Source organism: Haliotis rubra, unplaced genomic scaffold (genome assembly GCF_003918875.1).
Source record: "Haliotis rubra isolate DU_JTF1 unplaced genomic scaffold, ASM391887v1 Scf47, whole genome shotgun sequence".
NCBI classification, from domain to species: domain Eukaryota; kingdom Metazoa; phylum Mollusca; class Gastropoda; order Lepetellida; family Haliotidae; genus Haliotis; species Haliotis rubra.
Window position 1 is genome coordinate 3,218,135 of NW_025767157.1, and position 22,283 is coordinate 3,240,417.

Below are 22,283 nucleotides of genomic sequence, written 5' to 3' on the forward strand. Positions count from 1 at the left end.
TTCTGTGAAAGACTGACATCATGAAAGGATTGTGAAACACATATATCTAAACGCAGACAATTATGTAGATGAACATAAACATATATGAATTTCACTTAGAATTTGCAATAAACCCCCAAGTCAACCATATGTTTAACAGAACTATTACAACTGCCAATGGATTCCCTGAAGTTTGTGTAAATGAGTAACTGCTATCCCCGCATGCCACTATATGCCATTCCCAAATCACGAAGTTGCATCCCCTGAACCTAGTTATTTACATGGTGAACAATCGAGCTCATTCGAAATCAACTCCGCTATAGCCATTCAGATTTAATCTGAATGCGTGTGTTGAAGTAAGATATTGATGGAGCTGTGACAGGGTTCTACAGGGCACCATTGGGAATTGGCGTGTGATGACTTGGTGATCTTTTGTGAAATGAGGACGAATAACAATGCATTGTGGCGAATGATGACGTTCTGTGGCGAGTTAAGGCGGTATGCTGACAAGTGATTACGTACTGTGACGAGCAATGACGTTCTGCAGGCGAATAATGACGTTCTGTGACGAGTGATGTTGAACTGATGGCGATTGATGATCTGCTGTTGGCGACTAACGATGTACCACTGGCGACATGTTTTCAACGACATACAAGTTTAACTGGTGCATGACAGAAATGCATGTGTATGATGTACTCTTCTGACATGATTCTGGCTTTTCTGTCGGTCAAAAATTTGCATATTATAAAACGTTCCAGGTATACTTTGTTTTGTTGAATGTAATAACCTAAATTGCGTAGATAACCATCAGGGTTGCCTATAAGTGGTTAAAACGTTCCCTCGTAACGCCGAAGACCTGGGTTCGATTCCCCACATTGGTACAATGTGTAAAGTCCATTTCTGGCGACCCCTATGATTTTTAACCCCTATGTAGCCACTCATTTTCATATTTTTATTATTATTATTATGGTTTATGATCGGACCCTTCAGATACACCATACATTGATATTACATGTGTGCCTGCCATGATCAAAGGTGAGCATCAGATGCAATACATGTACCATCATAAAGCAAATATTAAGTTTCAGTAAACTGTTCTTATAGCTCGGTAACTTTGAAAATCGTTCAATGACATTGATGTTGACGATGAGCAAATATGGGGTCTCCTCATTTTGCCAAGCAAAATAGTGAAAGGTGATGCCAAACGTGATATATTTTTATAAAGTTCCTTTGTCTTTTGGGGACCTGGGAAATTTCACCTTTGCTTGAACCAGCTCAAGCTGACCTTGACCTATAACATGACCTAAAACTTGTTCATGTGCCTGTGCGAATTCTCACTTACTAAATTCACTGTTAGCTTGGCTTCTGTGAGTCTTTCAAAGAAGGGACGGATCATCTTCAGGTGTTCCTCCCATTCAATGGAATGAGTGATGTTATTATCGATGCAGGCACTAGATTGCTGGCGATGTCGTTGATGCTGAAAGGTGGCGGGATTGTAAGTCAAACACTTGCTGACGTACTTGGCTTTACCGATTCTATCGATGAAATCACTGATTCGTGGTATGGAGTCACAGAAAAGGCGTCCACACGTTTCATGTTGGTTCAGCTTCTGTTACTTGATCAGGTTTCGACAGAACGTGAACTCCAGCATCTTTGACTTGGTTCAATAATGTCATTGTCCAACATATATTGAATCTCCTTCTTCGTGTACAGCACTACCTACATCTACATTTTGACACACTTCGGGGGCCGTAGGTTAACCTAGGGGTTAAAACATTCACTCGTCACACCAAAGACTCGGGTTTAATTCTCCACATGGGTATAATGCGTGAAGCCCATTTCTGATGTTCACCGTTATGACATCGCTGGAATATTGCTACAAGCGACGTAAAACTAAACTTACTCCCTCACTGTACACCCAGGTGCATTTGGAAACAAGTGAGTGATCTCATGAATTTACTCAAAAACCCAGTTTAACATCTTAGTTAGCTAAAATGTTAAATTTCATAGCTTAGTGCCAGCATAGTCAGCAATGCCCTCAACTGTGCACATTCACATCTCTCATCAGTATCACAAGCGGATTAATTATTTACAGGGACAGAAGTGGCAACACGCTGAGTAGTTACATTGTCATTCCTGAACCATACGGGTTGGTCTATCAATTTGACATGACAAAGTCTCTCTGAGTGGCATTTTAGAAACTGGGAAGTACAATATAGACCAATCTTATGGATAACAACTTATTTATTTCGTGAGTACGACGTTTCGATACAGATTCTTGTACCGTTGCCAAGCAGGAATGTATTTTTGACAACGCTATAAGAATCTGTATCGAAACACCGCACTCACGAAATAAAGAAGTTGTTATCCATAACGTTTGTCTCTACTGATCCTTTTATCAATTACATGTAGCCCATGGTACCTAGCAAGTAATGGTTGACCAGGGATTGACGAAAACACTAACTGAAACTCCATTTCAAGTAAACGCAACTTAGCGAAAACGTTCTGATCAGCACAAGATCAGTCATTTCCAAATTTTCCAAACCTAAAATAAAACCAAGGAATCGGTATCCATGGAAAGAAATTATGAAATCTGTAAAATACCACTGAAGATCAATGAATAATCAATAAATCGTGTTCAAATATACAGTTTTAGGTTTCCAAAGAAGTAATAGTCACTACACACGTAGGAAAGGTCAAGTCGACCTCTTCTTAATTCGATCCTTGTCACTTTTGTATCAAGTAGGCACAGTCATCCTTCCAGAAACTGTCCCATCATGAAACATCTCCAACGACCAAGTCTGTCATGCTTGTAAATATCCACTCACTCCCGTGAAAACCAACATTTTATGGGTATTTCAACAGGTTTGTCTCCCTTACATCATTGACACAGCTATGGTCTAGTATTAACCAGCTTACACTGATAAACGCTTCAGCCTTTGGAAAAGACAAGGAATGACAGATCGAGGCTGGTTCCCGCACCATGTGCACATTAGTATAACCTACTTAGGGCGTTCACCTGAATGGACATAATTCGTCTATTTCTAGGTTTCATTCATGAAGGATCTCGTTAGTGTATGCCCGCAAGTAGTTTGTTTGTTTTTTATAAAGAAATGAAATTAATCGATACATTTTGATAAGAATATACAGTATAAATAGTATGTAAATATTTTATTTTGGTCAAATGAATAAATAACTGTGACATAATAAATAAGACCAGTTCATTTACAGCACACTCTTAATACAACATTATCACCATTTACACCACTACGATAGGTTATGATTGTTGCTTGTTTTTGGATGGTTTTAGTAGACTTAGCATCTTCACAATTTTTAACACTTTAGGGCTGTTTTGATCACAAATGATTTTGTTAGAAAATGGAAACAGACGAAGTGAGAGAGTGAGTTTAGTTTTACGCCACCATACAGCAATATTCCAGCTATATGGTGACGGTCTGTAAATACTCGAGTCTGGACCAGACAATCCAGTGATCAACAGCATGGGCATGGATCTGCGCAATTGGGAACCCATGACATGTGTCAACTAAGTCAGCGAGCCTGACCACCCGATCACGGAAAACATACGGAAAAACCCGACAGGCTTGATCGTCTCCAAAACGACACAAAGCCGCCATCGAGGGGATTTCCCTTACTTGTTGTATACAGGTTGAAAAAGTCCCAAATGACGTCATCAACGAACAACTGGCTGACCTCATTTCACAGGGGTGTCAATGACCTTGTACTGAGCTGACCTAAGGATAAACAACTTTTCCCAGGGGGTATTTTTAGATCAGGTGCATAGCAACCGAAAGAGAATGACATCATGGCATACGGATAGATCAACTGGTTTAATCCGGTTTGGGAATGAAAATATATAAACCCCTTCATTTCGGATCATGCATCACTGACTACACAGACGACATCCAGCTATACAACTCTCTCTCTCTCTCTCTGTTGGCTGTTTATCTTGAAGATGGAAGCAGTTCACCGTGATATCCTGAGCAAGAATCGCTCCGGTCTAGTGCAAGCTATAAAGCACGTAGAAGAGGTGGTGGACAAACTGATGAGGTTTAAAGTCCTTACCATCTTCATGAAGGCAGAGATTATCGAAAAACCACAAACCTCCTTTGACCGTGTCAGAGCTTTATTAGATACCCTTCCCCGGCGAGGACCCCAAGCTTACACCCTCTTCTGCAAAGCGTTGGAGGAATGCGGAGAGATACAAGCCATGACATTGCTGGGACTAGAGACATACAGGACAGAGTATCCTCATGGTCATGATGATCTAGGTGGGTACCTATGTATGGACAGTATCCCTCTCAGACCTCGAACGCAGTTCCAAGAACGGCTGAATTCCTTTCAGTCTTGTCCTGTGCAGATGAAACAGAGTCCTAGTCAAATGGCCCAGGCAGGATTTGTGTACTTAATCAGAGGGGACGCTTGCAAGAACTGGGACGTAGAGGATGATCCTTGGGTCGAACATGAAAAATGGTCTCCAAACTGTCTGTATTTGGCCCTGGTAGGAGTACCTAAAAAAAAGGGGTGGTCCACTGGGGTAGTCATGTAGATTTACATGTGTAAGAGTGTGATGTTCATTGTACAATACTGTGTGTATTTGTGACTATTTGAGAATAAATCAATATTGGTTGTCATTGGTTGATGTGGTGTATAAAAGTCGAGAGGTGAAGGGAGAGCAGAGTGGCACAGTGGAAGCGCACTGGGTTCATAACCCAGAGGACCGTGGATCGAAACCACGCTCTGCTAACAATATGTTTGTAGGAGTTAGAATTAGGGCTAGCAGACATCTATATAAAGGACAGAAACGGAGATTTAGCTTCATTTAGCCATGGACCCGTGATAGTGACACTTCGTCTGAAACCTCTGTGTGAGAGTCCGTATTCATTCTGAACAAGAAAATGAACAGGAGACCCTATTTGGACGACCCTAAGAAATGGACGAAATATTACTATTTGCAGGCTAAAGGATATCCCTATCCCTTTACTGACGTGGATGATTATGTGATCTATTACGAGAAGCAAGGCGTCAAGATGGACCTACCCCCTTCTTCTGAAGAGACTTTTGCACTCACGTCTCCCACCCAACAAGTGGTTCAACAGGCTAAAGCCAAGTTGAAGAGAGAAAGGGAGAGTGTCGTCAAAAGGGAAAACACAATGGAAGCAGTGTCAACAAAGCGAATGAAAACATATTTTTAAATAGAGACAAAAGGCTAAATGTGTCATTTGTAGTAGGATTGTCAACGTGTGAACATCATTATGCATCCCTGTCCCGTATGCTCCAAACAATATGTTTGGGCTCATGACTTGTCCCGTCATATTCAAACAAAACATTCAGAAGATATCAAGCAGCAGCAGCAGCAGCAACAACAACAGCAGCAGCAGCAACAGCAGCAGCAGCAGCAACAGTGCAACCACATTCATCCGAAAGTACTACCCAGTCATTGGAAGAATTTAGACTGAAACACCCATTCACCATGATTGTCTCAGGGCCCACCTCCTGTGGTAAAACCTACTTAGTGAAACAGCTTTTAGAACGGATGAACATTAAACCTTATCCTGAACGTATTATTTGGCTCTACAAACGATGGCAGCCCTTGTATAACACCATTCAAACCCATGTTTATCCCTATGTGGAATTTCATCAAGGCATTCTGGACCCCCATGTGCTGAATGTGGTTATCCTCGATGACTTAATGTCGACAGCGAGCAAAGATCCACACATTACAGATCTGTTTACGGAAGGAAGTCATCATCGTAATCTCTCAGTGATAGCCTTGAACCAGAATTTGCATTTCAGTAAGGATCCCACACAACGAAGAAACTGTCATTATCTGCTTCTGTTCAACAACCCTATCGATCAACAACCCATCATGACTTTAGCGAGGCAAATGTATCCAGGTAACACAGACCATTTCATGGAGCCATTTCAAAGGGCTATCCAGAAATCATATGGCTACTTGATGGTTAATCTAAAACCCCAAACACCTCCCCATTTGCGGCTTTGTCCCAATGCACTCAGTTTAAAAGGAGACCTCCAAGCTAGAACCATTCAGTCAGAGTTACACTTTCACCGTGAGCAGACGTGTGAAGAAAACCTCCCAACCATGCCATCTTGTGATGACTGTGGACTCAAGACGTGCATGATTTGCAAAAAGAAAGAAACTGGTGTCCTGTAAAGTCTTCAGTGGGTCCACCGGGAATACCCCAAGTTAAAAGGAAGTGGGAGGAAGACGACAACTTCTCTCCTGTGAAGGCACCACGTTCACTGTCAGATTGTGACTATTGTGGTCAAGTACTTAGCAATAACCACAACTTGCAAAGACATTTACACGATAAACAATGTCCTGAAATGGAAAATGATGATGATGATGAATCATTAAACGATGTCACACAAAACAACAGGAAAAAAAAAATGGCTGATCTCGAAGAGCAAGGTATAAGACACATGTATTCACGTACACTTGAGCTGAGTAAAGACTTTTGGATGAGAAACGACAGCTGTACATGAAAAGAGATTTAAACGAAGACACGATTCAAGCCAAACTGAACAAATTCATCTGGAGCACGTTTATAGAGACGTATGCCCTATTTGTTACTTATCTGTACCATATGCAGTATGGTCCAAAGACACAAGGAATACTGAAACAAGTAGGAGACACAAATAATCTGTATCGTGACCTGTTTTCCAATCTGTACCAATATAAGCCTTGGGTCGAAGGCTTGACTGAAGATGATAATGCAGACATAACATCTGATGAAGAGAGTGAAGGACAGGACGATGAGGAGGGGCAATAAGACAATTCGCACAACAGATGTAAAGTAGACTTCTGGGAGCGCTCCTATCCCGTAGGTCTACTCGTTTGAAAAGGAGCTCATAAAAAATATGAAATCAGTTTATCTTGTTTTTTGTCATGTATACCTCGTTAGGATGGGAAAACCAAATTAACTTGGTGCGCCTAGTGGCAGCAAGATGCTCCCCGGGGAGTTGAGAATGGTAATATGACTGAGATTGACATCCAAGGGAAAATTTACCAGCGCCTTGAGCATGCATGCGGGATGGACTATAGCGTTATATAAGTACCCATATAATAATAATATACACATATGCGTTGTCATTCAAACATTACTCTTTCATGCTAACACTATACAATTACACCCCATTCGTGATGGAATTTTAGATGAATTCCATGAAAGTTGCATTCCTAAATATGATGTACAATCTCCATGACGAGAACGCACATTTCTACAGTCAAAGCTGACACGCCCTAGCTAGTGTTGATTCTAACGAGCATGTAGCATTTTATTTATGGATGTTTTTATCATGATGGATTTATTGGCTTATCATGATGCATTCATTCAATACAAAATCATACTATTAAGTTTGAGAGTAGGGAGTAATTCATGGGTTGATCATCATATTAACATAGGTTGTTTACACTCGCGAGAAATCTCCATGCCAACTGGCGACAGAAGCTTCTCTCCCCCTGTCACAGCAGTTCCCCAGTTCCACAGCAGTGGTCAAGTCAGTTCGATAGTTGTTCTACGCTGATTGGTCCAAAATAATGGCGTGATGTCATGGTGTGATGCTATGATGTCACGCTGGATGTGTCATCCGTTTCCAACGGGGTACGCGGTCATTGACCCCCCCAGTCAGCCTGAGTCACACCAGAGTGAGTTCAATGGTTGCTCTATGCTGATTGGTCCAAAATAACGGCATGATGTCATGGTGTGATGCTATGATGTCATGCCGGACCCGTTTTCCCACTGGGTGCGCGGTCATTGCCCCCTGTGAAATAAGGTCAGCCAGGTGTTCGATGATGACGTCATTTGGGACTATTTCAACCTGTCTACAACACTTACTCGGATGGGCACCCAGATTACCGAGTTGTTTATTTAGAATTCTTCCTACCCGTCTATCATCTTCTGTTACAGATGCAGATTCACCTGAGCGTGGTGACATGTAAGACAGTAGGGGATTAAGGGGGAATTGGACACAGCCAGCGTAAACTGGCTATAAGTTAGGAAGTCAAACCAACATTAACATTAAACATGACTTTGTCATCAAACACAATGATACCTCAATATGCTGAATTTAAAATTGTGACATGCATATAAATACTTCAAATGGTGCCTTACTTACTCTCTAACTCTTCGGGGGACAATTATTTACGTTACGTCAACCCCGTATAGCTGCTAACGATCATAGTTATTTATAAGCACTGCCAATTTATAACATACTAGTATATACATCAAAACTTATGAATCAATTCAATCTGGTAGAGTGGAATAATCGAATAATAACAGTCACATCGATTTATATCAACTGTAAGTGAGAAACTCGGGATTCATGCCTGTACCCAGTTACTGATTGTGTAATACAGATGTGTTATCTGCATCAAAGTAAAGACGACCGCCTCCGTGGTGTAGTGGTTAGAGCGTCCGCCCGGAGAGCGGAAGGTCCCGGGTTCGATCCCCGACCGCGTCATACCAAAATACGTTAAAATATGGTACTTGTTGGTCCCTGCCTGGCGCTCGGCATTAATGGGTACATCAAGGGCTGGTCGGCTCGGAGTCAGTATAATGTGTCTGAGTGGGGTATTCATGCTTCACTGCGGCATGGTTTCTCAGTAGGCTAGCACTATAAAACCAGTACTGGGCTAGTACAAGCAGCCGCAGATACACATACACACGCATGCACGTCGTCATATGAGCGAAATATTCTCAAGCACGACGTTAAACTCAATTTTACCTCACCTCAAACTAAAAACAGCAGTTGTTACATACGCTTTGTCTAATGACTCCTAAGCGACCTATTAAAGGACCCGTCCCGTACTATCAATATATGGGTCATCCAGTGGACAAAGCGGACAAAGTTAATCCAGGCTGTTGTCAAAGAAACAGCTATCAGTTAAGAAAGGTGTAAAGTGTCATTATTCATCTTGAGTGCACACGATACTCACCCTTAATGGGCGGGGCTTGTGTTTCATTTTGCGCTGAACGGTGTCACTGATTTCGTACCGTTGTCTGCAGCTTTTGGGGGATGTTTTATGCTGATAATTAAAAACAAAGAACTCTTTTTCTTCCTCAACACCACCACCAGAGGTTCCAGTTCGTGCCAGTGAATGGAAAATAAACTACCTCCACAAGCAAATGTATATATATACACATATATATGGGCATACCCATATCCAATCACCCTGTAATGATAGATAAACAGGCGCCGTTTTATTGAGTGTGTAGTGTGAATGTACTCAGTCTCGCTCTCTCCTGTCAGGTTTGAGACAGGCTTGAAACTAGCGTACAACGATGTGGGATTTTGGAGTTACAACAGTTGCCTTATTTCTGGTCGTGGTACTGGTAGTGTTATGGCTATTCAACGCGGCGCCCATCTGGTCTTCCCCCCGGACCCCCTCTCCTTCCGTTCGTGGGGAACGCCCTGTCCATGGACGCTGATCCCCGGGTCTTGTTCAAGAACCTCCGACAGAAGTGGCGACATTTTCAGTCTGTATGTTTTCCACAAGCCTCTCATCGTCCTCAACGGCTACAACGTTATTAAAGAAGCCATAGTGAAGAACGCCGACGTCTTCTCCGACAGACCGCACTCTTTTTTGACTGATTTCATATTAAAGGGAAAAGGTACGTTTCAAGGTGTTTTAATAGTGATTCTAAACATTGAATCACACTCCAGATTCGATTTGATACATGGCAAGCACAACAGAAGTTTGGGAAACGTTAATTGTGTTAATAACTATCATTACAGAAATGTGTAATATCTGGCATCAGTTAGTGATACAAGATTGTAGAACAGACAAGACACTCTTCCTTCAATAAATAAGCTTAACACTCGAAGTATTGTTTGCATTTGTTTACATCTACATGTATTGTTACCGTTCTGGATTTTCATATTATGCACGTGCAGAACATGCAAACTGTGGCAGCACCATTCAGCTGGCCAACGTCATACCTTGACAGCACTATACAGCTGGCCCACGTCATACCTTGACAGCATTATACAGCTGGTCCATGTCATACCTTGACAACACTATACAGCTGGTCCATGTCATACCTTGACAACACTATACAGCTGGTCCATGTCATACTTTGACAACACTATACAGCTTACCCATGGCATACCTCGGCAGCACGGTACAGCTCACCCATGGCATACCTTGGCACACTGTACAGCTGACCCATGACATAACATTTTCAGCACCACACAGCTGACCGATGTCATCCATTGGCAGCACTATACAACTGACCCATATCATACCTTGGCAGCACTGTACAGCTGACCCATATCATACCATGGCAGCACTATACAACTGACCGATGTCATCCATTGGCAGCACTATACAGCTGACCCATATCATACCATGGCAGCACTATAGAACTAACCGATGTCATACCTTGGCAGCACTATACAGCTGACCAATGTCAATTCTTGGCAGCGTTATACATATATCATGATCATGATATAGTCGGAATCCTGTAATTGATTCTACCTTTAGCAGAATAGGGTATAGTGATAGTGATGATAGTACTCACCTCCCTACACTTTTGGTAAAGTTGAGTATCCAGGGTGGAAAGAGTTCGTCACACAACTGCTGGCCTCCATGAAACGTCAGATGCCATGTGAGGTTACCAAGACAAGATTTTCGTCCTGCTTTATATGCATAAAAACTTTCACAAACACTTTGGTCACACTATTCCAGAATAGGCCTGGAACATTCCACGCGAGTCTTGTCTCACAAGCTTAATATAGTAACCAGGTCACCACCGCCCTCAGCTGAGTCTGAACAGAAATAACGTGGTACAAATACAACACAGTTCTACAATGTCTGCAAATAATGACACATAACGCCATATCCCTGATTCTACTTAATTGTATTTTTCATACAGGAGTAGTCGGAACCTCCGGGGACTTGTGGCATGAACAGAGACGATTTGCTCTCAATGCTCTGCCGAGAGTTTGGAGCGGGAAGAACCATCACGGAGGAAAAAATACACGAGGAAATTGCACAGTTTGTATTAGCCCTTGAGGAACAGAAAGGAAATGGTTTCAATATACAACGTCTTGTGCAGAATGCCGTATCAAATGTCATCTGTTCCATTGTCTTTGGCAAACGTTTTGAATATACCGACCCTCTATTCGTCAAATTTCTGGAATCTTTGGATGACACTTTTCAGAGTAGCACAACATCGGGATTATTGAAGGTTTTTCCTGTTGTGCGATTTTTGCCTGGAGACCCGTTCAAGTTCAAGAAAACAATGGGCAAGGTAGATATTGTGGATAATCTACTGATTAATCCTTTAGTTAAGGATCACTTACACCAACTCGATGAGGAAAACAGAGACGATTTCATCCATGTGTACTTGAAGGAGATGCGACGTCGCCAACAGAAACAAGAAACAACGACGTTAGACTGTATGTTTCATCTTGACAATCTATGTTTGTGGGATGTCCATAATGTATTACCATAACTGAGTTTCGTTTGATATTTACTTGCAACGCTTTTAGGTACGCTTTTGGAAAACAAAACGTTTTAATTGCGTCCATTAATATTGTAAATGCTGTTGATATTGTGTTGTGTATTAGCTCCTGGGAGCACGAAATGTCACATTTCTGGTCACATAAATACTGTGACTCGTGTAGGGTTGGGTCAATATTGTAGTAGTAGTATCATAGCATAACAAATATTATTTAAGCCAAATTCTTCCGATTTATGAGTGCGTATTTAGATATCAATAATGATATAATATAATGATATAATAACACTAAAGTTTACATTCATGTTGGCAGTGGAGAACCTGGCTGAGACTATTGCTGATCTGTTCGTTGGGGGCTTCGGAGACGACGTCCACCACAATACGCTGGGCGCTGGTCTACTTCCTGAACTACCCGGATGTACAAGACAGGTGCTTCCAGGAGATTCTGGAAAACGTGGGTCAGAGCAGACGACCCTCCATGAAGGACAGGACGAACCTTCCTTACGTGGAGGCCACCATCTTGGAAACCTTAAGATACGCTGATATTGCTCCTATTGCTGTCCCTCACTCAGTTGCACAAGATGTACAGTTCAGAGGATACACCTTCCCACAAGGCGTCACAGTTATATTGAACCTTGATTCAGTCCTCCAAGACACGGATGTATGGGGAGACCCGCAAAACTTTCGACCGGACCGTTTCCTCGATGACGCAGGCAAGATTCAGAAGAGGGAGGAATTTATCCCCTTTTCGTTGGGTGAGTTACATAAAAACGTGACATAGTTTTAAGTCCGACCGCCACCTTGGTGTTGTGGTTAGAGTGTCCGCCCGGAGAGCATAAGGTCGCGGGTTCGATCTCCGGCCGCGTCATACCAAAAGACGTTAAAATATAATGGAACTTGTTGGTCCCTGCCAGGCGCTCGGCATTAATGGGTACAACAAGGACTCGTCGGCTCGGAGTCAGTATAACTTGTCTGAGTGGGGTTTAGGTCGGCTTTGAACGTGATATTCTTCTTGGGAAAACGCCATACAAATGGACTGTTATCATTATGTCATTGATATTAAAAACGGTGAAATCGCTTGGCAGAGTTGCGTACCCTTGGAGTGCCAGAAACCAACCCTCCCTCACTCACTCACTCACTCACGCACTCCACTCCAGTCCACTTTTTATGGAATGTCGCATTGTCGCATTGTCGCGTGTCGCGCTTTGTTAAAATATTGAGTATAGTATGTGTTATAAGGTATTGACTAAAACGCGACCCGCGATAATGCGACAACGCGACATTCATAAAAAGTGGAGTGGAGTGGATGTCGCATGTCGCGTTTTGAATAATAATTTTCTATTCCTCCAAACAGCGACAATGCAACATAGCGACAATTTTTGTTGCCCTATCTAAGATGTGTAAAAAAAGGCTAAAAATTGACTAAAACGCGAGACGTGCCAATGCGTCAACGCGACATTTAATCAAAATATCGCGTTGTCGCATTGTCGCGTTTTAGTCAATACGTTATAATGCATACTATACTGAATATTTCAACAAAGCGCGACACGCGACAATGCGACAACGCGACATTTTGATGAAATGTGCGTTGTTGCATTGTTGCGTCTCGCGTTTTAGTCAATACGTTATAATACATAAGTTATACTCAATATTTTAACAAAGCGCGACTCGCGACAATGCGACTTTTCATCAAAATGTCGCGTTGTCGCATTGTCGCGTGTCGCGTTTTATTAGTTATGGCGGAATTTAAAAACTATCACATGGATCATTATGTTTCGATGTTTTAAAAGGGCTAAGATACCCAGGGATCGAACTCAGAGCAATAAGAAATGAACGTACATGTGGCCGTGAAGTCTGTGGGTTAAGAGTCCTTGGTTAATGGAATGGATGTATTCAAACTGGCCATTTTGCTGAACATTATTATGATTGAGTCGCATTGTCGCGTTTTAGTCAATGTTTAGGCGTTTTTTTACACATCTTAGATAGGGCGACAATGAGACATATTTTGCCCTTGAAAATTGTCGCTATGTCGCATTGTCGCTCTTTGGAGGAATAGAGAAATATTATTCAAAACGGGACATGCGACATCGCGACAATGCGACAAATGGCCAAAATGTCGCGTTGCCGCATTGTCGCGCTTTGGTTAATTTTGCCTCATTTTGCTTGTATTTGAGGGCGACAACGCGACAATGTCCCTTCCAGAATTCCATATATCCTCGTTTTAATGCGTTATTCATTTACCAGTTCCACTGGAACAAGTTTCGCCATTCTTTGGACTCATATGCAGTTACTTCCCGTGTTAACTGAAGTCATAAAGTCCTTTTAACCCCGTGGAATAACCGTGGTAGAGTATTCTGGCCATGAGTCCTAGTGGTAGGTAAAGGACCAACATGATCAATGATGACTCTGCTGAATGACTCTTCAAAGGTCAGAATGGGTTTCAATGGAACGGCAATTTCTTATTTGATTTGCTTACCATTTGGCACAAATTCTGCGTTTAGGAAAAAACTCGAAAGATAGACCGCACACGATCAATAACATGGCAGAGGTACTGTCTTCCAAAAAGCAATACAATTATTAGTCGCTGTTCGGACCGATATTTCACACTTTTCCATCCACAATACAGCTATGTATGTGAAACATGTGATTAAATCTTAATCAGCAACCGCGATAAATAATGGATTGCTTTACAAAAGGTGACGACAATCGCCGTCAGCTCTCACAATGGTTGTTCTGCCCCGCAACACGTACATGTAGTACGATAATCATTCAATATAGCCTTTCTGAAAACTCAATTTATTCACACATAAAATCGAAGCAAGATTTCAATAACAGGTCCCTACAATAAGGCCCCTCCTTCTGAATCTGTTATAGTTCAGAGTATTAGAGTGGAATAACCGTCGCCTCGCGTGCATGGAGTAATGCATACATGCTGCAATGGTCGCTATTGGTTGTCTGTAAGTTTGTGTGAGTAGTTTCATAATGTCACCTTGACCTATCTCTGTGCCGAGTTTTATAACACACAGGTGTCTATGCTCCCACTAGCCAAGCCCACGTATGCACAAGTTGACTGCAGCTATACACACGACCTCTTTGTTGACTTTTCAACAGTTCAAAGTCACACTGCATGTAAATAAAACATTGGCGTGAAACGTCTTATCAGTATTTACCTGAAAAAAGATAAAAGTCTCTTACAATAGTGTAATGGAGAATGCACGTTGTTTGTGCAACAATATTAAGTAGCGGTATCTGAGTGAATGAGTGAGTTTAGTTTTACGCCGCACTCAACCAAGCCAGGGAGCCTGACCAGGATCCCGTCAGTTGCCTCTTACGACAAGCAAGTAACGGTCTCTTAATGAGATTGTAAGCTTCTGAGAAATAGGACTTTGTTGTTTTTGTATGTTTGAAGTCTAGCGAGGTGCTCTGTAATATTCTAGCAATATAATAATGGTCTTTAAATAAGATAACCCAGTGATTGACATCATGAGCAATGATCTACGCATAGAGGGAACAACAATGCAGTTTACCAGCCTCTTACAAGAAGCATTTGTTGCTGGAGAGGCGTCTTTCGTGACTTCCTGCATGGAATAAATCATATTAGAAACAAGTCCAAATAGACTTGACAGTACCTCATTCACGCCAGACAGGTGCCCGATAAATTCTAAACAATAAATACTACTAAAGTAATAAAAGATATCCGCTGTGTCGCAATATGGGAGAGGTGTTTAAATTACACTTTTAGATGTTTTTGGTTCAGACCAGCATAACTATGTGCTGCGAGTGCCGAGTTCTTTGCAAGGACAATGTTTCTCAAAAACACCATGAACCTCAAAGATTTTACTATGTCATGTAAATACAATCAACATAAGGCTACTTCAGAAAAGTTAATCCATTTGAAGAATTGCTACTATATATCGCATAAATAACATTAAGACCAGTTTTACGTGGATATGTTTGATGAATTTGAATATAAATGTGGGTATTTCATTCCTGAAGTCACACCCTTACCTTGTCGCGACACATCAGAAAGTTTAAGTACGTTTGAGCGTAAGGTAAGGAACAAAGCCAGCTACCAGGCGTTGACGACAGGGTCTTGTAGAGTGTATAGCATGTGTAAAACTGCACACTGCCCTGCAGGCAAGCGTTCAGGGATAGTGAGTGAGTATGGTTTTACGCCGCTTTTATCAATATTCCCACAATATCACGGCGGGGGACACATCAAATGGGCTTCACACATTGTACCCATGTGAGGATTTGAACACGGGTCTTCGGCGTGACGAGCGGACGCTTTAACCACTAGGCTACCCAACTGCCCCGCTAAGGTTCAGGGACAAATGGAGGTATTAGCTGAGTTAAAGCTGATTTGGGCAGCATTCCACTTACATCACTTGTGTTAGATTAATGTAGAAGGAAAGTGTGAAGTCGAACACAGCTCAGACGTTTACCTTTTTTGGTGAAAGAAACAGGTGTGGTGCAGACAAACCTAGAAACGAACTTGTGGCAAACCAGGATTCCAAACAACAATCATTGGTTTCTGGTGCTCAAGGGACGCAACTCTACACAGCGAATTGCGGCAACTTTGACGACTTGGTCACATCTGATTATGATACTATAACAGAAACAATTTCAAAGCATATTGTTCACACATTGAAAACATGAACAGCACAGTAATGATATCAACTGTAAACGAGAAACTGTGGATTCATATATATTTGTACCCTATTACCGTATGCAGATAGGCAGTTGTTACACACACTTTGTCTAATGACTCCTAAACGACCAATAAAATGCCCCACCTCATACTGTTATCAGTATATGGAACATCTATTGGACAAAGTGTGTGCAGAAACACAGTTAAACAACCTGTACACAGTAACCCAGGCTGTTGTCAACAAATAGCTAGCAGAGCAAAGTGTTTTTATTTTATTTTGAATGCATGTGACACCCACCTTGAATTTACACATAAATGGACGCATGTATTTTGGCAGAATCAGAGTATAAAACCACTTAAGAAAACCTCAGATACATAATTGAGATGGCTCCAATTAAGAATTATTCACAGGATGTTTTCCAACAAACTCATTCTTATATAAAAACTACTTTAGAGAGCTGTAAAGGTTGAAATGACAACCCAGTTATTTTGGGAGTGTAAACAAGTTCAAGGCTTCTGGAAATCACTATTTGGCCTACTTTATGAAACGTGCGCAAACATCCATAATTTGAATATTGACCTTCGTTTGGTTGGAAGGCAAATACGTATACTGACGGTGTGTTGTGCCTATGCTTAATTTCTGGAGCTGGGGCAATATATTACTCTCATATACTTTATTCTCCAGGGTCTGGGAGACAGTCCTTGGCCACTCCACACATGTACAAGACATGTGCATGACATGCACCTGTTTTGGCTGACTCACTCTGAAAACATTGATAACCGGCAGTGTTATAAATCAGTCAGTTGTGTGAATGTACCACTTCGCAGCTATACTCAGTCTCGCTCTCTCGTGTCAGGTTTTAGACAGCCTGGAACCTAGCGGACGACGATGTGGGATTTCGGAGTTACAACAGTTGCCTTATTTCTGGTCGTGGTACTGGTAGTGTTATGGCTGTCAACGCGGCGCCCACCTGGACTGCCCCGAGGCCCCCCTCTCCTTCCGTTCGTGGGGAACGCCCTGTCCATGGACTCTGATCCCCGGGTCTTGTACAAGAACCTCCGACAGAAGTATGGCGACATTTTCAGTCTGTATGTTTTCCACAAGCCTCTCATCGTCCTCAACGGCTACAACGTTATTAAAGAAGCCATAGTGAAGAACGCCGACGTCTTCTCCGACAGACCGCGATCCTTTTTTACCGATTTCTTCTCAAAGGGAAAAGGTACGTTTTCTTTATATTTTAGCCAAACTGAAGGTGTTTTTATAGTGATACTAACCATTGAACCACACTCCTGATCCCATTTATAACATGGCAGCCACGATATCCACATTGAAGACGTTAAATGTGCCAATAACTACCATTGCCGGAAGTATCGTCAAATCAAGAACATTGCAAGCAGAATGTGTTTGGCTGTGTCATTTAGCTTTTTGTACGGCATTGTCCATAATCGTTGATGAAAGTGAACATTTGTGTGTACACGAACACAAATAATGTGCATTCACTTTTGACACGATGTGGGGGATTGGGAAAGCCGAAGTCCATGCAGTAAGCTTAAAGAGGGCACAAGAAAGGACAAAACAGAGTGTTTAACATCTAGCATCAGTTATCCTAGTGATACGCATGGACAGACAAGGAAGGTTCTGGACATAACTCTTTTATTTTGTAAATATACTTTAGTGCGACTGTAAATAACTCTCGAAAAAATGTTTCCATTCATGTTTACACCCGTTGTTACCTTTATGCATTTCCATACTATCGAAGATGTTTCTCACGTGTATAGAATTAACACCTGCCCCACTATACAGATAACCCATGTCATACCTTGGCTGAACTATACGGCTCACCCATGTCATTCCTTAGCAGCACTATACAGCTGACCCATGTCATACCTTGGCAGCACTATACGGCTGACCCATGTCATTCCTTAGCAGCACTATACAGCTGACCCATGTCATACCTTGGCTGCACTACACAGCTGACCCATGTCATACCTTGGCTGCACTATACAGCTGACCCATGTCATACCTTGGCTGCACTATACAGCTGACCCATGTCATACCTTGGCAGCACTATACAGCTGACCCATGTCATACCTTGGCTGCACTAAACAGCTGACCCATGTCATAACTTGGCTGCACTATACAGCTGACCCGTGGCATTCCTTGACAGCACTATACTGCTCACCCATGTCATACCTTGGTGCCACTATACAGCTGACCCATGGCATACCTTGGCGGCACTATACAGCTGACCCGTGCCATAACCTGGTGGCACTATACAACTGACCTATGGCAATGCATACATACAAAGAATATAGCGTGAAATAACAAAAATGTGATAAAATTAAGAATTGTTTTCTAAAATGAACTAATTACAATGACGGTATAAAACAGCGTGGCAATGCAAATTCAATATAACTTTAATGTATTAGCAGTGATTGTAGCAACAAAGATAGTGATGCTAAGATACACATCGCTGCAATAGTGCTGAAGCTTTCAAAATAGGCCAAGTCTGAGTATCCAGGGTGAAAAACGAACGCCACACATCTGCTGGTCTCGAACCGTGAGACGTCATATGTGACGTCATATTTGAGGTGACCAGGACCAGATTTAGACCCGCTTTGTGTACATAAAATGATTGCTCCAATTCTTCAGCCAGCACTTGCACGTCCCAGTGTAGGCCCAGAACCTTCACGCTAGTATTGTCTCCCAGTCTTAATAGATTAACCAGGGTGCCGTTGTACAAAGCAACCATAGCGCTACGCTAGCCGTAAGTCTATGTTAAGGTAATGGGAGTTACGGTCACCTTAGCGCTAAGACCGCTTTGTAGAACGGCACCCAGGTCACCACCGTCCTAAACTGAGTCTTAACAGAAACAACGTGATACAAACACAACACTGTTCTACAATGTCTACAAACACTGCAAGATTTATTCCACGAAATACAGCTGAATTCTATTGACCTGTATTTTTCCAAACAGGAGTAGTCGGAACCTCCGGGGACTTGTGGCATGAACAGAGACGATTTGCTCTCAATGCTCTGCGAGAGTTTGGAATGGGAAAAAACATCATGGAGGACAAAATACACGAGGAAATTGCTCAGTTTATGGTTGCCCTGGAGGAAGAGAAAGGCCGGGGTTTCAACATAGAGCGTCTTGTGCAGAATGCCGTATCAAATGTCATCTGTTCCGTTGTCTTTGGCAAACGTTTTGAATATACCGACCATGTCTTCGTCAAATTTCTGAAAGCATTGGATGTTTTTTTTAAAAATAGCGCATTGTCTGGAATACTAAACGTTTTTCCTGCTGTGCGATATTTGCCTGGAGACCCATTCAAGTTCACAAAAACAATGGACAGCATAGATATTGTGGATAATCTACTGATTAAACCTTTCATTAAGGATCACTTAAACGATCACGATTATGAAAATCGGGACGATTTCATCCATGTATACTTTAAGGAGATGCGACGTCGCCAACAGAAACAAGAAACAACTACGTTAGACTGTAAGTGTGTTTTGTTATTTAAAGATGTTCATGGAATGTACATTATCCTTTACACGACAAGGAGATTCGTTGGCTATTTACTTTTAAAGGTTTTTTTCTAGATTTGTCCAATAGGTTGAATGTAAAGAATTTAATACTTATAACTGGCACATCATTTCTGCTAAGGATGTAATGAATTGTGTAGATATGTAGCTATTGCATTCAATAATCCATATTGTTTTACTCATGTTAATTAGGCATGACTTTGATTTGGTTTTTCGTTTTTACTTAAGAATTATATTTGTCAAAACGTATAGTTGGTTCTGTGAACATCTCTTAAATTGACAGACTGAGGACGCTGAACTTTCCTTTAGAATCTACACTGAATCTACACTGAACTATATACATGCCTGATTCTGTTAATGCATTTCCACATTTCAACTAGTATTTCGTAGGCATGTAATTGTAATGTTTCCGGTTTTATATGGGTCATGTTACATCTGTCACGTGAACTTACACTAAAGATTACATTCGTGTTGGCAGTGGAGAATCTGGCGCAGATTATTAATGATCTGTTCACTGGAGGCACGGAGACGACGTCCACCACTATACGCTGGGCGCTGGTCTACTTCCTGAACTACCCGGATGTGCAAGAAAAGTGCTTCCAAGAGATTCTGGAAAACGTTGGTCAGAGCAGACGACCATCCATGAAGGACAAGACGAACCTTCCTTACGTGGAGGCCACCATCTTGGAAACCTTAAGATACGCTGACATTTTCCCTACTAATCTCCCTCACTCAGTTCCACATGATGTACAGTTCAGGGGATTCACCTTCCCGAAAGGCGTCACAGTCATGTTGAACCTTGATTCAGTCCTCCAAGACAAGGATGTATGGGGAGACCCGCAAAACTTTCGGCCGGACCGTTTCCTCGATGACGCAGGCAAGATTCAGAAGAGGGAGGAATTTATCCCCTTTTCTTTGGGTGAGTCACCTACAAACTCGAGATATGGTAAGCAATAGATCTGTAACCACATGCGTACATACACATACACATACACGCACGCAAACCCACACGCACGCACACAGATGTACATACATACATGCACACACGCACACACGCACATACACACACACACACACACACACACACACACACACACATACATACATACATACATACATACATACATACATACATACATACATACATACATACATACAGTAATGACACTGTACCTTTGTTTTTCATATTTCAAGGACGAAGGGTTTGCCCGGGGGAGTCAATGGCCCGGATGGAGCTCTTCCTCTTCCTCACCACCATGATTCAGAGATTCAAGTTCGTCCCAGTGAACGGGGAAAAGCCTCCAATGGAAGGAACACTGGGTTTATCATATTCGCCAAAGGAATTCAAACTAAACATTATCCCCCGAAACTAATATTGTTTGGATCATCACAATGTTAAAAAGTACACAATGCCTATGTAGCCGTGAAGATCCGTGTTAGAATTGGTCTTCAGTAACACATGCTTGTCGTAAGAGGCGACTAACAGGATCGGGTGATCATCGTCTCCCAATTGCGTGATGTTGATCACTGGATTGTCTGGTGCAGGCTCGACCATTTACTAATATCGCTGAATGCGGAGTTAAACAACCTAGATTCTATGAGTTTTCCAACATCGTGATTTTTTGTTTGTATCTAAATGTTTAAATCAAAGATATCAAATGTTTTGGGAATCTTATTTAACATTAAAAAAATTGTATCAAATGAATAAAATCAATAAGCATATAAGTATGATTTTTTTGTTACGGTAAGGACAGGGTCGAGTAACGGCTATGACAAAGAAGAACACGGCTGTGATGGGCCATTACGGTGGTGACATTATATACCATTACAATGTCACTGCCGTAACATGCCGTCTTTTACCTGTTTTTTACATGACAGGGACATATATAAGTAAATCTTTTGCCCATTACATATTCTTCAAACATTCTGAAATATCTAATTTCATTAAAAATTATATTTTAAAGTAAACATATAAAACTGGCTATTACTAAAAATATTGCTACCGTTATTGTGTCACTACAGTTACAATTAATGTCAATGACCATGCCATAGCATTATCATTTTCCTTATTTAATTCAAATTTATCTATCTGTTTATGTCTGGAATTTGTAGAGAGAGAGATTCTTTAATCCGAAGATTATTGATACATGAGTTCATCAAACATAAAACACATTAGTATTGACTCACAGGACAATGTCATTGATAGTTGACAATTGATATGTACAGAAATATAATCAAACATTCACAGAGGGGATGGCATCACTTGTACACAGAGTGTCTCCATTAAAATACAAACTCAACATGTGGTTTCAAATGATTGACATATTTTGCAAATTTAGTTATAATGACAACATGGTATGTGTCCCGCACTAGGGATCGTGTGAACTTTGTATCTGCACCTTGGAGAGTTGACAACATTTCGTCGATCTTCCAACATTTAAAAAATGACATAGGTTTCAACATCAAGTAGATCAATCAAAGATGAGATAAAGTTATTTCGGAGAGGTCATAAGTTTTCACAGTGTAGTATCACATGGTTGTCATAATCTTGTTACATAGCAAACATTCTTTTTAATCTTTATTTCGTGATGAAATTTAAAAC

The 22,283-nt window shown here is 41.5% G+C and overlaps 2 protein-coding genes across 2 annotated transcripts; both read left to right on the top strand.

Moving 5' to 3' along the window:
- The first annotated feature begins 9,252 nt into the window (after positions 1 to 9,252).
- Positions 9,253 to 16,872, top strand: LOC124290578 (cytochrome P450 2G1-like). The gene is made up of 4 exons (XM_046727326.1): positions 9,253 to 9,632; positions 10,896 to 11,017; positions 11,797 to 12,238; positions 16,820 to 16,872. Exons 1-4 carry the CDS (start codon positions 9,362 to 9,364, stop codon positions 16,870 to 16,872), a joined length of 888 nt encoding a protein of 295 aa, XP_046583282.1. The 5' UTR covers positions 9,253 to 9,361.
- Positions 16,726 to 21,406, top strand: LOC124290621 (cytochrome P450 2J6-like). Its single transcript, XM_046727387.1, has 5 exons — positions 16,726 to 17,354; positions 19,113 to 19,637; positions 20,160 to 20,600; positions 20,876 to 21,084; positions 21,168 to 21,406. The coding sequence occupies exons 1-4, from the start codon at positions 17,024 to 17,026 to the stop codon at positions 21,052 to 21,054; spliced, it is 1,476 nt and encodes a 491-aa protein (XP_046583343.1). The 5' UTR covers positions 16,726 to 17,023; the 3' UTR covers positions 21,055 to 21,084; positions 21,168 to 21,406.
- Positions 21,407 to 22,283: the final 877 nt, after the last annotated feature.

Coding starts and splice junctions, on each gene's coding strand:
- LOC124290578 (XM_046727326.1), top strand. CDS start 9,362: ATGGCTATTCAACGCGGCGCCCATCTGGTCTTCCCCCCGGACCCCCTC. Junction 9,633..10,895: donor TTTCATATTAAAGGGAAAAG/GTACGTTTCAAG, acceptor TTTTTCATACAG/GAGTAGTCGGAACCTCCGGG. Junction 12,239..16,819: donor ATTTATCCCCTTTTCGTTGG/GTGAGTTACATA, acceptor TTTATTCTCCAG/GGTCTGGGAGACAGTCCTTG.
- LOC124290621 (XM_046727387.1), top strand. CDS start 17,024: ATGTGGGATTTCGGAGTTACAACAGTTGCCTTATTTCTGGTCGTGGTA. Junction 19,638..20,159: donor AGAAACAACTACGTTAGACT/GTAAGTGTGTTT, acceptor TCGTGTTGGCAG/TGGAGAATCTGGCGCAGATT. Junction 20,601..20,875: donor ATTTATCCCCTTTTCTTTGG/GTGAGTCACCTA, acceptor TCATATTTCAAG/GACGAAGGGTTTGCCCGGGG.